Source organism: Pantherophis guttatus, chromosome 3 (genome assembly GCF_059756535.1).
Source record: "Pantherophis guttatus breed Tessera chromosome 3, ASM5975653v1, whole genome shotgun sequence".
NCBI lineage: Eukaryota > Metazoa > Chordata > Lepidosauria > Squamata > Colubridae > Pantherophis > Pantherophis guttatus.
This window is the reverse complement of record NC_142065.1, coordinates 42,046,490-42,061,715: the sequence shown is the minus strand read 5'-3', so window position 1 is coordinate 42,061,715 and position 15,226 is coordinate 42,046,490. Positions and strand designations below refer to the sequence as shown.

The 15,226-nt window shown below is 36.6% G+C and overlaps 1 protein-coding gene and 1 long non-coding RNA gene across 6 annotated transcripts in view; one reads left to right on the top strand and one right to left on the bottom strand.

Annotated features, from left to right (window-relative positions):
• LOC132711247 (uncharacterized) overlaps window positions 1-15,226 on the bottom strand; it is a 60,749-nt gene that overhangs the window by 13,490 nt on the left and 32,033 nt on the right. The gene's annotated exons all lie outside the window — the stretch shown is intronic.
• RAP1A (RAP1A, member of RAS oncogene family) overlaps window positions 1-15,226 on the top strand; it is a 93,644-nt gene that overhangs the window by 57,365 nt on the left and 21,053 nt on the right. For all 5 annotated transcript variants that reach the window (XM_034414307.3, XM_034414308.3, XM_087889383.1 and 2 more), the window contains 2 exons: window positions 9,604-9,687; window positions 15,029-15,097. In XM_034414307.3, coding sequence (XP_034270198.1) covers window positions 9,631-9,687; window positions 15,029-15,097 — 126 coding nt within the window. In that variant the 5' untranslated portion in view covers window positions 9,604-9,630. The remainder of the gene's footprint in view (window positions 1-9,603; window positions 9,688-15,028; window positions 15,098-15,226) is intronic.

The window sequence follows — 15,226 nt, the reverse complement described above, 5'->3', positions numbered from 1 at the left end:
GAATGCTCTAAAGCAGGAGTGTCAAACTTGCATCGTCACAGCAGTGTCACGTGATGTATTGTGACCTTTTCCCCCCTTCGCTAAACTGGCATGGGCACGGCCAGCACGTGACACATCTGGCCCGCAGGCTACGAGTTTGACAGTCCTGCTCTAAAGACATGTGGAGTTAATACGATTGTGTTGAAACTGAATATGGGAATTTTGTTATATCAAAATGAGTTTTAGAATAATAATGCGTTATATACTCTTTCTATCCTGCATTTCTATCTTGCAGGTTGCTGCATTTAGCAAGAGTATTAAATCCATTTGTTGGTCCTCATTAAAAAATATCACATTATTTAAACTAAGCAGTAAATCATCTATTTGAGGGGTCCTTGATGTTCTCTGGGCTTGCTAGCATTGATGATGATGTTAGCTAGTTTGGGTAATGAAATGTCTGCAAGAAAACAAGCAAGCTAAGAGAGCACCAAGGATCTCTCATTTCAACTCTGAGCTACAAATATTCTCCTTTATTGGTATCATCTTATGTTTATAAGGATTTTTGAGCTGTAAATAGTATTGTTTTATGGGTTGTGCAGTTCATCCAAAATAAGTTTGTTTCAAAACTGATATACACACTGAAACTGGTATCTGCCTTCGATTCAAAATTTATTGTATACAAGATAACCTGTGACCCATTAGGTCATCATTTCAGAGATATTTCCTAATCTAAATAAACAGAATTACCACGGGAGGGGGAAAAAATTAGTGGGAGAGAGGGCAACTTCATGTCAAGTTGTCCACTGAGTTTCCTTGTGGGAAGTTGGCACTGAGCATTCGAAACCCTTCTTTCCTTCCTTCCTTCCTTCCTTCCTTCCTTCCTTCCTTCCTTCCTTCCTTCCTTCCTTCCTTCCTTCCTTCCTTCCTTCCTTCCTTCCTTCCTCCCTCCCTCCCTCCCTCCCTCCCTCCCTCCCTCCCTCCCTCCCTCATAATGTAGTCTTCTTAGGTATGAAATTAACAGTTACATGACAATGACAATCCCAATAGCAATGGATCTTTTGAGTATCCAAATTTCTTTCCCATGCTACCGTGTTTCCCCGAAAATACAACATGTCCCAAAAATAAGGCCAAGCCTGATTTTTGGGGTGGGCGTAAATATACGTCCTCCTCTGAAAATAAGCCCTAGTGAAGGGGTGGGCATGGCCAGCACAGGAGGCAGCCCTCCTCTTCCCTGGTCACCTCAGGGCTTCTCGGCCCCTTAATCGGATCAGCTGAGCTGTTCTGTCCACCATTCACAAAAAAGCTGATTCACGGGTGCCGCTCAGGCTATCGCCTCCAGCAAGTAAGTGCGGCCGCTTTTGCAGCCAATTGTGGCTGCAAAAGAAGCCGGAGGCCAAGCCGGAGGCCCACACACCTCGCGCCCTCCTTAATTGTGAGAGTCATAGCAGGCAATTCCGTCCACAGAACAGGAAAGGAAGGCATGGAAATCCATATACCTGAGACATCGGAAGAAGCCTGCGAGGAGACGCCGCTGCTGATGTGCAGGATATCTCCCCCACCCCACCTGTAGATCATCTTTTCAAAGAGGAGTTTCACCAGGACAAGGAGGTGGCTGGAGGCAGCGTTTGCATTGGGTTAGATTTTCTTTGTGAGGGGGATGATCTGGGGAGCGAGAGTTTTAGGAAGCCTGGGCTGGCATGGGGCAGTTTCTCCAGTGAAACGTCTTTTACTTTTACTTTACTTTATTTTGAATTTATATACCACCCTACTCCTGAAGGACTCAGGGCGGTGAACTGCCAAAAGATAAAACACACATAATACAAAATTTAAAAACAATTGATTTATTTTATCGTTCTGATTTATCCCCAGGGGTCAGCGTCTTGGGCTGGCCAGAGAGGGAGCGTCAGTTCTGAGCTTCAGAACAGGGTGAGAGGCAAGAAAATCCCCTCTCCCCATTTTCAAGCCGTTTACAAAAACGCCCCATTCCGAGCCTTCAGCATAATCCAGGATTGCAACATTGAAGATTCAGAATGGGGCATTTTGTGAAAGGCTTGAAAATGGGGAGGGAGGATTTTCCTACCTCTCTCCCTGTTCTGAAGGAAAGGACGGTGTGTGTGTGTATGAGAGAGAGAGATCCCTAACCCCCCCTCACCCCTCCCAAGGCAGCCACATTACTCCACTAACCTGCTTTCCTACTTCATTCTCCACTGCCACGTGCAGGGCAAGAAAAGTAGTCTGTGGTACTACTTCCAACTTCGTGAGATCTTTTTTTTTTTTTTGCGAGAAGTTGGAAGGTCTGAATTTCTGGTATTTTTTTTACCATAGTCGCACAGACTACTTTTCTTGTCCTGCAGGTGCAGCGAAGAACGGAGCTGGAAAGCAGGTTAGTGAAGGGATGTGGCTGCCTTGGAGGGGTGGGGTTGTGTGAGGGAACTCTCTCTGTGTGTGTGTGTGTGTGTGTGTGTGTGTGAGAGAGAGAGAGAGAGAGAGAGAGAGAGAGAGAGAGATCTGATCCAACCTTGGAGAGTTACTGTATACCAGGGCTGACGCCGGTGTGCTCTCTCTGTCTCTTTCACACACACAAACATACACACAGAGGTTCGCAGGAGCTGTTCACTCTCCTGGCAGTGCTGCTCTCGGCCACCCTGCTGGGCTACTCCTGCCTGGTGTAGGATGAGTTGGCCGAGATCTACGACTCCAGAGTGCCCCCCCGCTGCCGGTCTCCCAGGGCCCTTTGCTAGCCGCCACTGCTGGAGCCAAGCCACTTCACCTACTGCTGCTTTCAGGCTGCTAAGTGCCTTCCTGCAGGTCTACTCGGTACTGCAGGCTCCAGGCTACGAGCTGAGCCCGACGCTCTTCAGGCCCTGGTGGGCACTAGCTCTCATGCTGGCTGTGCGAGGCGATGTGGACAGCGCAGCTCCACCGGCAGCAGGGGGGGAGCTCCGGAGGTCATAGATTTGGGACTACTCACCTTACACCAGGAACGAGCAGCAGAGCAAGATAGCCAAAAGCAGTGCTGCCAGGAGGGCAAAGAGCCCCCATGAGGCCAGAACAGCACAGTCAGCTGTTCAGCAGCAATCCAGCGGCAAAGCCAGCAAGCAGGGCAGGCGGAGGCCAGAGCGCAGAGAACTTGGGTCATTCTGACCATAGGCAAACAGGTGGCGGGATGGAGAGGGTGGGGCCAATGGGCTTGCTGCTTCCTGTACCTCAAAAATAATATCCCCAAAAATAAGGCCAAGCCCTTATTTGGGGGAAGTGGTACCTTTAATTCAGTATTGGTGTCTGGCATGTGGTATACCAAATCTGGCTGTTCTACATAACAAGCAGAACTTTTTTTTCTTGAAACTAAAATAGTGGAAATAATAACTTGCGATGAACTAATAGTAAACTTGTGTTATGAACTATTTTTCCTTATGTTTATTCTTACGCTTATTTATTCTACTTATCTGAAGTAGATATTCCTTATTCTACTTAACTGAAGATGTTAAAAATGTATTTTATTGGGCAGTTGTTTCTGAACAAACAAGAGCTGAGCATGTCAAAACCCCATTTATAGTGTGATATTCATGCCTTCAACTAACATAGTTAGAGCCTATTTTTCTTCTCTTGCATTAACTTTGATGAATATTTATATTGAAACCCAAGTTCACTACATTTAATCTATAAAAATTAAGTAGCAAGACTTTTTATTTTTAAAAAGAGTTTGAGGAATAAAAATCAGCTTTGATGAAGGAGAATCAACTGGTATCCGATGCCCCGTTCTATATTTTATCACAAAAGTTATACCAGTTAACAGTTAAACAGTTAAGAGTTAAACAGTACTTTTTTATAAAGCCTTAGTAAGACCTCACTTAGAATACGGCATTTAGTTTTGGTCACCACAGTATAGCAATAGGAATAGCATTTAGACTTATATACTGCTTCACAGTACTTTACAGCCCTCTTTGTTTACAGAATCAGCTTATTGCCCCCAACAATCTGGGTCCTCATTTTACCAACCTTGGAAGGATGGAAGGATGTGTCAATCTTGAGCCAGTGAGAATCGAAATATTGGCAGTTAGCAGAATTGGCCCATAATACTGCATTCTAACCACTACACCACCACAACTCTATCTTATAAAAAAGATATTGATATTGAGCAGGGGATTGGATCAGAAGACCTCCAACTCTTGTTATTCTATTATAATACAGTAGTAAGTAATGTATTTTGGCTTTATATGTTAAAGCAGATATTCAACCATTTAGGTTAGGTTAACCTAAGAACATGATGTTACACAATAGACTAGATTTTGCTAGGATATTTGGCTTGGATTTTGCAAACCCAACCTTGGCATTTTATTTGCTTAGCTTTGGAATTTTCTTTTCACATGTACGATGCAAACATTTTAGTATACGGCTGTTTCCCCAGAAAAATATTCGAATTTTTTTGTAAAAAGGATTGCTTTGGCTGTTCATGAAAACAATGTATCTTTGCCCCCAACAGTCTTTTCTTTCTGGTGTTGGACTACAACTCCCATTGTTTCAGGCAACATGGCAGAGAATGGACAAAATAACCCTATTATGTGAGTGAAGAAGAAGCTTTTCCAAAACAAATATACCCCAAACAAAATTCAAAGAACTCTTCTGAGCTCTAGTCTCACAAAAGTTTGTACCACAATATATAATTTGTATCTTACAAACTATATATTGGTTGCAATGTAGCCCAAGTCTTCAAAAAAGCTGCTATTTAGAATGTTTTGTGCCATTGCTTTAGTTTCAGTTTCAGAAAAGGCACTTTGTTGTTTTGCTATTCTTATTTTTTCTCCCTTTGAATTGCCAAGCCCTTTGACCTTTTGTTCACATAACTGTAGTATTTCCTGTTTAGATAGAGATATATACAGATTTTATGGGAACTATTCTGAACTTTATGAGAGATAATAAGGTGCAGATTCGGTAGCATGGCTTTTCCCAAATGTGCTATTTTCAAGTATATTATGTTATTGAGAAAAGGAAATCCCAACCGTGCTCTGTTCAAATCAAACAAGGACTGGGTTTTATTGCCTCCTCATAATCCCATCTAAGATCCCACAGGCAAAGTGACACTTTTTGTTTTTGTTTTCCTATCAGACTTGGTACAAGTTGTTGGGTGTTCTGGCTTTGTAGAACAAAGCAATGTGTGTTCCTGCACTACATGCATTCTCACTAATCTGACTAGCTCTGCTAGAATTGGGTGGATGAAAAAGCCTTTGCATTCCTCTTTAAAGTAAAATAATGAAGAAGAAAACCAATCTTAGAGAATTTAAGAAGTCTTCCAAAATAAGTGAGTTGATGCTGTGAAATTCTTCTGGCAGGCTCCTGGCAGTTCTGCTAAAATGTTGTTGGGATGGGGGAGAGCTTGATCATTTTGCACCTGCTCTTCTAATTATGTGTGTCATGTCTGCCAAAAGCGTTATAGCAATTACCTAATTAAGCTTCCCAATGTGGCTGTGAGGAAATGAGACCAGGTGGAATTATTCCACTGATAGGGAAACCTGAATCAAGAACTGCAAGTCAGTGATAAAAAGGTGTCTCTCAAATCAAAGGAAAGTTTAGATGTTTTGGGGAAGAGTTTATGTAGTATCATATGAAGAAAAAATACCTTGGTAGTTTGTTGTGTTTAATACTCCTATTCCTTCTTAAATAAAAGGGATTGTAAAATACCACTTTTATTTTTAAGTTGTTATGCTACCCACTCCAGTAGACTCTGGGCAGCTTACAAAATCTAAATAAGCAGTTAAAATAGTTACAAGCACAAAATGGTTAAATAGTTTATGTGTAAAAAGCATGCCTCCCAACTGCTGATTTTATAGTTGATCTCCTTTAATAGCTTGGCGGGCAAGGCACAATATTGAATGTCCAACTCAAATCCATGCTGACATTTAAAATATTTTAACAAGACCCATATTTTAAGGCAGAGTTGTGATAAGAGATTTCTGTACTGTCCTGTATAACCACCAGCTGTTAAAATTTTCCCTGTTTCAAAAACAATTTTTTGTCCAATGTGGAGTTCATGGAGGATGGCTGGCTAATGAAAAACACAATTTGTTTGAATTCTGTATTTGAATTCATTCTGTTATTAACTGTCAGAAATATTATGTATGGAAATGCCTTTTAGGGGGAAAGATTTTTTTAAGTGTTTGTCACTTCTTATTTCCATAAATAGGTTTTGTTGCAAAAACTTAGATTTAAACTCTATTCATGGATTTTTTTCAGGCTTGCAAAGCAATAAAAATCATACCTAATAGCTGAACACTTTTCAATTTGCTTTGGTATTGTCTTTTTTTTTTAAACTCAAGATCAGATTCCTTTAATAATTGCATGACACACTTTCACCCAAGTTATTTTGCTGGCTAGGAATGGGCCTCCTAATGTCCTGGTACACCACAATGTCACATTAGACAGACAGCTATTCAGAAGATTCTTTTGCAAACCATTCTTTCAAGAAGAACCAATGTAGTCATTGTTCAGAACTTCACTGCTCTTCCCATAGCTGCCAGCCAGCAGAATAATAGGCAGAACAGTTGACTTGATGCCTGCACAAGCAAAGAATTGTTATCTTCTTTATGACCCACTAACTAAATGACACACACATAAAAACCAGTGAAACATTTGAAGAATTGTATTTTCTATATGCCTCTATGTGCAACTAAAAGAATCTGCTACCATAAATTAGTTTTGACCAGTTACATAATGGTATTAAATTTACCTCACTTTTTCCATGTGTGAGATCTAGTCCGTAACCCGTTCCTGTGGCATTTCTCAAGGTTATATTCTCTCCCCACTCCTATTTAACATCAACATGAAACTGCTGGTGAAGTCCTTTGTCAGGCCTCAACAATATATTAATGAAACCTAGCTCTGTCTTAAGATGATCAAGTGATTATATCCATGTTCTTAGTATCTGGAGGCTGTGGTAATCTGGGATGAACAGCTTCAGCTCAACTCAAGTAAAACCAAATGTCTATCTTGATTCTTCCAGTGCTGATGATTCTCATCAGTTGTTGGAATCCAGGTACAGGGAATGACACTCATTCATTTTTGTAATCATTCTATCTTGTTGGCCTCCAAGGCTTTGCAGTTCCTTTGAAAGATGTGCTTTGCATTGCACTTATCAATTCATTAAAACAGCTGCCTTTATTCAGGTTTTGATAGCTGTTTTGCAAGTTGTTCTTACAGAGGGCATAGGGAATGTCCTGAAGAACAAGAAAAAGAGCTGCTACTAAGGCAAAGATCAGACAAGTGGGACATGAGTTCTTTCCAAGAAACTAGTTTGAGACTCTCAGACACATTCGTTCCTAATTCAAACGAAGATAAAGTGCAAGATTTTGTCACTGTAGCTGATCTAATAAGCTATAGGCATTGCTTTCTTAGTTTGGTGAACTTCAGAGGACTGACAGTTCCTCACTGATTCCACATATACGTGCATGTACAGCAACTTTACTTTGTGTTTGCACCCAGCAATATGCTGTGGCTGATGAGAATCCATGCATAGCCAGCCAGGAGAAGCCAATGAAGTAGCTACATGGATGTGAAAAAAGACAGAACTGCTTTCATCTTTCAAAGTGTGGTATTCAGGTGTTCTCCCCTCTGTCAGAAAGCACTTTACAGGATTTGCACAGTCCTACTGGACACTGTGGGAATAGAATGCTAGACTGCATAGGTCTATAGGTTGATCAGAAGAGTTTATTTTACCCAGTGTTCTTAGCAAAGTTAGATTATGGTGTCTCTGATGAGGCTTTTGCTGTTTCTAAATCCTTACTTGGGAGGGCTGAAGAGATAATTAGTAAATGATGTCATGACTTGGCTGGAAATCAGTTGAGGCAGCGAAGGCTGGCTTATAATATAAACACTTTTAAAATGTTTATCATAGGTTTTGCCATTTTCCATATTTGTCAAGTAATCTTGAAGAGAATGAAAGGTTTTCTGGTACAGCATAGTAACTAGAGAGATTTCCATAAAAAGGCACAGAGAATGCTTTGAGGAACAGAAGATTTCTGAGTTGGCAGTAGCAAGTGAGGCCTGACCTTGTACAGAGGAAAAAAAAATGTCTAAATCACTCCCTGTTGGGAATATGAAAGCAATCCTAGTTGCTTGCAGCTCTCCTTTATAATTTTATTGCTCAATGGCACATACTTCTGTGCAACTGAAGGTGGAAACATAAATTATGTAAGTGAATATTAATGCATTTGAAAGTAAAATGTTAATGCCTTGGAATTCACATGTAGCTGTTTTACTCATTTCTACAAAATTTTAATGTGTCAGAGCTGTATTCATACTATTTGACTTCAAATAACAGAGAATATAATATATCTGTATCAATGCAGATTAGGGAAAAAACATATAATTTGTTTTTATCATAGTTATATATTGCTTTTTTAATCTGAAGTCTGTTCAAATCTATAAGGAGCTCCACCTTGCTGCATGTACCTGTGATGTTTTTTTAACCCAACAGTCTTTCAGTGTTCTTACTCACATAGAAACTATTGCCCAGGTAGATTTTAAAAATGTTAACACTGTACAGATGGGTACCTGCTAACTTAGCAACATCATCAGTGATGTGAAGTTCATGGAGAATGGTATATATTATATCCTGATGCCCCTTTCATTGCTTGCATATTGCTTTATACATGCCTTAAGATACTGATTAGACCTACGATCACCAGACCTTTTATTTGTTGTTTCCACCTTCCTCAGTTTTTTTCACTTCCTTTTTTTAAAAAACAGTCTATTTCTTCATCAATATCACCCTATCCAAATTTTAGGGCCTGAAAGCAAAGCGATAGTTGAAAGTTGGACTCAGTAGTGATGGTAGGGTGGCTTTACTTTGTTTTGTTCATTTTATTTCCATTACTTTGACTGTCTCTTATTTAACTGTAATGAAACAGCTGCATGTTCACAATCTGTCAAGTGCTATAAGGCTGGAAAGCTCAGGAAAGAAGAACCACTTGAATTTTTAAAAAGATCTTTATTGCTGGTAGAGTATTTTAACAGTATCTTGAAAGCCTATCAAAGTGACTCTCCCACTCAACTTATACCCAGCATTATTAAGGCAGAGTTGTTTTGCATCTCTTTGTCATATTTATTCCATTATAAGTTTAAGGAATATTTTTTGAACTGATTTCAGCTATCTTATTTAACTGTTTAGTTCCATACTCCTAGAGTCTGGCAGGCATTCCATCATTTAAATGTAACTGGTTGGACACCTAGATTCTCCTGTTTTTTTAATACTAGTGTACCATTGTCATTACATGAAAACCAATGGTTTGGAATAAAGATTCAAATAATTTAATTTGCAATAAAACTATTCAAAATAAATAGAAACATTGAATATATAATGAGTTTTTTCAGTTTTTCAGTCTATAACAGTTACATAAATGAACTCGTTTTTAAATATATGTTTTTATTTTATTGAAAACAAAATACGTTGCTATGCTTTCCAACAACATATATCAAAAGAAAAAAACAGAAAAAAACAATTAGAGTCCAACAAGGAGTTGAAATAAATTAGCATTCAATGGCTAATCAACTTTGTAAAGTAAAAGTTCTTTTAGTGTGTATTAGCATAGCAAAATTTTGTTTTATTAATTACTAATTTCTCTTTTACAGCTTCTCAGTATTTGAATAGACCACATCATGCGTGAGTACAAGCTAGTGGTCCTTGGCTCAGGTGGTGTAGGCAAGTCTGCTTTGGTAAGTTTAATGTTCAGTAAAAAGCAAAGTTTCTCACTTCTTCAAGAGTTTGATTTTTCAAAAAAGTGTATTTGAAATCTTCCAAGTTTGACCCTTAATGCAATAATTAATAGTCAAGATGTTTGAATTTAAAATATTCACAAAAGAGATATTTCTTTAAGTAGTTGCTTCTATAATATTCATAGGGCAAAATTCTGAATTAAACCAAACAAGAAAACTTAGAATATTAACATCAAGGTTATCTGATTTCCATTTTCATGGGAGCTTCTGTATCCTCTATAATGCCTGGGAATTGAAATTTGCTTAGTAAACACATTGCCTTCATAATGTTTGTTCTAATAACTTATTTCTAAATTATTATGTATACTCAGCAGCAGCATTTTGTGTGTGTGTGTGTGTGTATGCTCCCTCCCATATTGGGGTAGACCATCATATATATAACATATATTGTAATGTGTGTAACCTCAATAGATTTAACATCTTTAAACATATATGAAGTTGATACATTTTTTTCTGGATAAATGAATCTTGGACCAAACTTTGTAGTATATTTTAATTAAAATTTGGAAGGCATACCAGCAACCAAATTCAATAAAACAAGTGATCACAACAAATCTAGAGAAACAGTTTGTCACCCTTAATTTAGGCCAATGGCATCTGTGTGCATTTTGAATGATGAAACGGGTGTTTTCCACAAAATGCTAAGCTTGGAAATAAGGACAATACAGTAGGTTATAACTGGAAAGTCACAGGGAGGCTTGGGATCTGAGCACTTAATTGCATCTCTTAGATTATCTTTGATTTTTAATGTAATGCAAGGTAGATAATTAAGTGCCAATTTCCAGCAATGTAAAGGGTTTAAGAGCATTTTGAAAAGTTTACTGTACAATATAGTTAAAACCCCATATTGTACTTTTAGTTAACTGAAACTGAATTGATAGAGCTGAATATTGTTAGAAGCTTAAAATACCACCGTTTAGATGCTGATAAACATTGGTGCTTACTTTAAATTCTAAGCCTTAAATTACTATGCCTCCATGTTTACTTTATTGCTCTTTTAAGTATCATATATGTAGCCTTGAATAAAAAAAAATAACATGTTTGGTGTTGGCCTACTAAAGGGCGTGAATTAGATAGTGTAGGCTTTTGTAACGTTCTGTGACTAATGATTTGTAATGCTGAAATAGATATAGAGACTAAAAACTGCACTGGTAAACTAAGGAATCTCTTTTTAGCGGTTGTCCTCATTATCTTTGAAAGTAATAAAATTACAAAGAACCGATTCCCAAACAACCTTTTCCCTAAAAGATTGTGATCACAAAGCAAGTAAATTTAAATGGATGTGTTATATAGTACGGTAGATAGATACGTTTAAAATCTAGTCAATTTGAATCATGATGGAAATCATTAATTTAAGAAGACTGAGTTTAATTATATAGATCATATTTATTCACTAGTCTGGAAGTTTCTAAAATTGTTTCTAGTACTAATATGGATTCTTGATTGTGTGCGTTTGTGTTTTCAGTACTTTTATATTTCTACTATACTTTGAAAAAAGATGTATATGAAAAATGCCTTTTAAAGATTATTTTTATTAGAAATAACAATCACTGAGCACAAGTTCTCTTTTAAAAATACAGGGAATTTATGTGCAGTACATTTTTTATACTAAAATCTTACACTTTGGCTAGACAGATTCTTTTAGTTTCTCCTTGGCATTCTTTTTGATTGTTCTTTGTTAGCACTCAAAAAAAGTCCCTCCTTGATTGATCTGTTTTTATTAGATTTTATTTAGTGGTGACAAAGTCAGTCAATATTAATATTGTTCAAGCTGGCCTTGCTGGATGACCCTGGGAAAAGAAGCTCTATTTTTCACTATTAGGGAATAGCATTGACTTATTTAATTCTGATAAGATGATAGAAAGGAACTATCATTAGCCCACAACTTTATTGGGCACTCTACTGAAAGTTATACTTGCTTGGTCTGAGTACTTCCAGATGTGTACATTTCTAAAGTAGAATTTTCCAACTCACATAGTCATTGCTAAGAAATCTGAGAGTTGAAGGTTGTTTTCTGGAGGATATTCTGATTGAAGAAGGCTGTTGAAAATAAAAATAATATAGTCTATTTTTCTGATGTACTTGGCTTACTCTATGTAGTTTTGTTCAATATTCAGTGTAGTCCCACATTTTGGATTAAAAAAGTGGAATTTAGTATTCTGGCCTCACAAATGGTAATTCTTATCTGGTTTTATGTTATAATAAATCCACTTGATATGTTGTAAAGTTGTAAATTCAGTTCAGGTTTCTTACATGTTTAAGCAGACTCATCAGGCACAGTATTTAAAGAGATAGCAAAAGAGAATCCAGAAATAAACTGAACCAGAATTTTTTTCTGCCAGTTACTTACTGACCTGTGATTGATCCCTATCTACTCCACTCAGACACACCCACACTTAGAGACTGCTTCCTCTCATATATTACATTTTGGATCTTGAGATTATCCTTGAGGAGTTATTTTTTAGTTGTTAAGTGAAATAAGGTAATAAAAAGAAGAACTACTACACTCCTATTTTGATTGCATCTTCTTTGAGAGGAGGATACTTACTGTATGTATTCATCCAATAATTATGACAAGCAGGATGAATAGGCAGGATTGAAATGGTGAGCATGATATATCTTGATTTCACCAAAACATTTAATAATGTACATCATAGGATTCTGATTAGTAAATTAGTTGAATCAGGATTGGATATCCACAATTAAGTGGATACATAAAATAGTCAGTATCCACCTGTGCAATTTAAGAGTTGGGTAACCTTAAAATAAACTGCTGAAGAAGATCGCAACTTGATAGTAAAGTTCATATTGATTTCTTACTACTCCAGATTCCTACATATGAATATCTGAAGGCATGTATTGCTGAAATAAACAGGTTATTCCTATTGCTACTCTTAATCTTTGTTTCCCCCTCAAGTTTTAGATTACAATTTCCTCTAGGAAGGGATTAGTTTTCCTATATTCTACATAGCACTAAATATGCTAATGGTGATAAATAATAATAAGCAGTTGCTTACAAAAAATTATTCTACCATTGGCTAAATTTAAGCCACAGTACCATAAGTCTTTGCCTTTCCTATTGTGCAATTATGCCTTTGATAAAAATATAAAAATCTGATATAATTAATAAAATGAATGTTCTAAATAATTAAAATCACTGATGTATACTCTTCTTTTGCTATTTGAAGGAAAGCTATTACAACATACGTATTTACAGAGTAGCTGCACTCCTGTATTTAGAACACTGGCTCTTTTGCAAATGGCTTAGGCAAGTGAGAATTTTCTATAATTCTGTGTTTCTTTGGCAATAAATATGTTCAAATCATTTACCTTATGTCCACACTGTACTTCAATTCAATTATTTGGGTCATCTTCCCCATTGAAGCTTTTTTTAATAGGATGAGTTACATAAAAAGAACTGAAACTGGTATTTCATTTTGATTATATATTGGGAGACCTTTTTATAGGAGAAAGTGTAGGTTGAGCTAGACTGGCAGTATGTCTGTAGTCAACCTTCCTAAACACAATTGCAAGAAAGCACCTATGAGCATGAAAGGTATAACATTGGTTTCTTGCTTGTTAAGAATTTTCTGAAGCATTCATCAGTTTCTTGAATACAATGATGTTTTCTGCAGATAATTAGACTTTCAAATCTGAAACCACTTATTAGGAGCAATAGCACTTGTATCCCTTGTTCTCAAGAGAAATTTTACAGCTAAACAAAATGGGGTGGTTATTTAAAGATGTAGTAGTGGCTAGAAAAGCTTATTTTTCAGACACTGCAGAAAAGGCTCATTATATATAAAGGGGAAACACCCAAATCCTATGCTTTTGAATTATTTTCATTTAATTCTGGAAAGCAAAGGGTTTCATTTTTAGAGTTAATGCTTGTTAAAAAGTGAGAAAGGCCTATTTTGAAAGCTTGCTGGTTGGCCTCTAATGAATGTGTAAAGTGGTGGTGGTGGTGTTTATAGTATAGCTCATAGAAAGTAGTAAAGTTGCTGAAAAATAGGAAGATTCTAACAAAGGGTAGCTTGAGTCCATTGGAATATAATTCCAAATTTCTCATTGTTTAGATTTTTATTTATGGATCAGGAGCACATATTGCTTCAGTAATGAACTCTAATTTCAATTACTTGGTTTATGCATAACTATCAGAATCTAGCTTCATATAGTATCTTCTTTGACTAAAAGAATGAAAGAACAACAAGATACCATAAATTTTAGTATATTGAACCACTTGGCCCTACTTTTCATGCCCACTTATCTCTGAGCTATGATTGTCAACATAGTGCCTTGATTCTGATGCCTCACATCTTTAATATATTATCTAATGTGTGTGTGTGTGTGTGTATGTATATGTATATAAATAAATATAAATTGTGTGTATACATACATACATACATACATACAATGAATTCCTATGACTCAGACCTGGCTTCATTCAGACTATATGCTTTGCATGTAACAAAGTACCTGGTTAATAAATTAGAGTATCCACAATGGAGGAAGGTCAAGGTAAAAGGGAGAGTGAATACATGGGCACTTAGTTAGAATGACAGTACATTTATATTGAACCATATTTCTCTGTCAGCATATACTTTATTCCTATGAGGTACATTCAGAATATGTTTCTTTATTAGTAGAACTATTTCTGTGTGTGTGAGAAAGGGGGGGGGGAAGATATTGCACTTATATAGAAATATGGAAATGCTTGTTAAATTAATGGATGAGCAAGTCACAAGATAACCTTGGACATTGGATATCAACTGCTATCATTCCCAATCAATCCATGAAGGCTTTTGAATTAAGAGAAAATAGTCTAATTGATCAGTATTGGAATAGTTTAGGAATCAGTATACGAGGAGTGTAACATATTCTAAAGGAATTCAAGCTGGTTGCCATAATTTCTTATTTGAAAACAGACTAGTTAAACTTTATAACTGGACTAGTGTCATACATGCTTGGAAAAATAAACCCATTCATATGTTTCATTGAACTCATGAAAGGTTGAAACTCATTTTTCAGTAAAGAACCTGTTCTAAATCACATAGGTAAATGTATATTATAAATATATATATATATATATATATATATATATATATATATATATATATATATATATATATATATATATATATTTATTCCTCTAGACCTTGGAGCATGGAAATGAGACTCAAATAACCAAATTCAAAACTGTACTATTACTTGAATAGTCTGTTGTAGATTTTGGCTTCAGGCAACTAACCAAGGATATGTTTCCCCTTTCCTTCTTTTCCAGACTGTGCAGTTTGTTCAGGGAATTTTTGTTGAAAAATATGACCCCACAATAGAAGACTCCTACAGAAAGGTAAAATACCAGTTTTTCAAAAGATATGTTAAATCATACCCTTTATTTCAATCAATGAACAGATATACATTTTATGCCTTATCTGAGATAAAATTAATTTACAATGATCAATAGTTTCCCTGCAATACA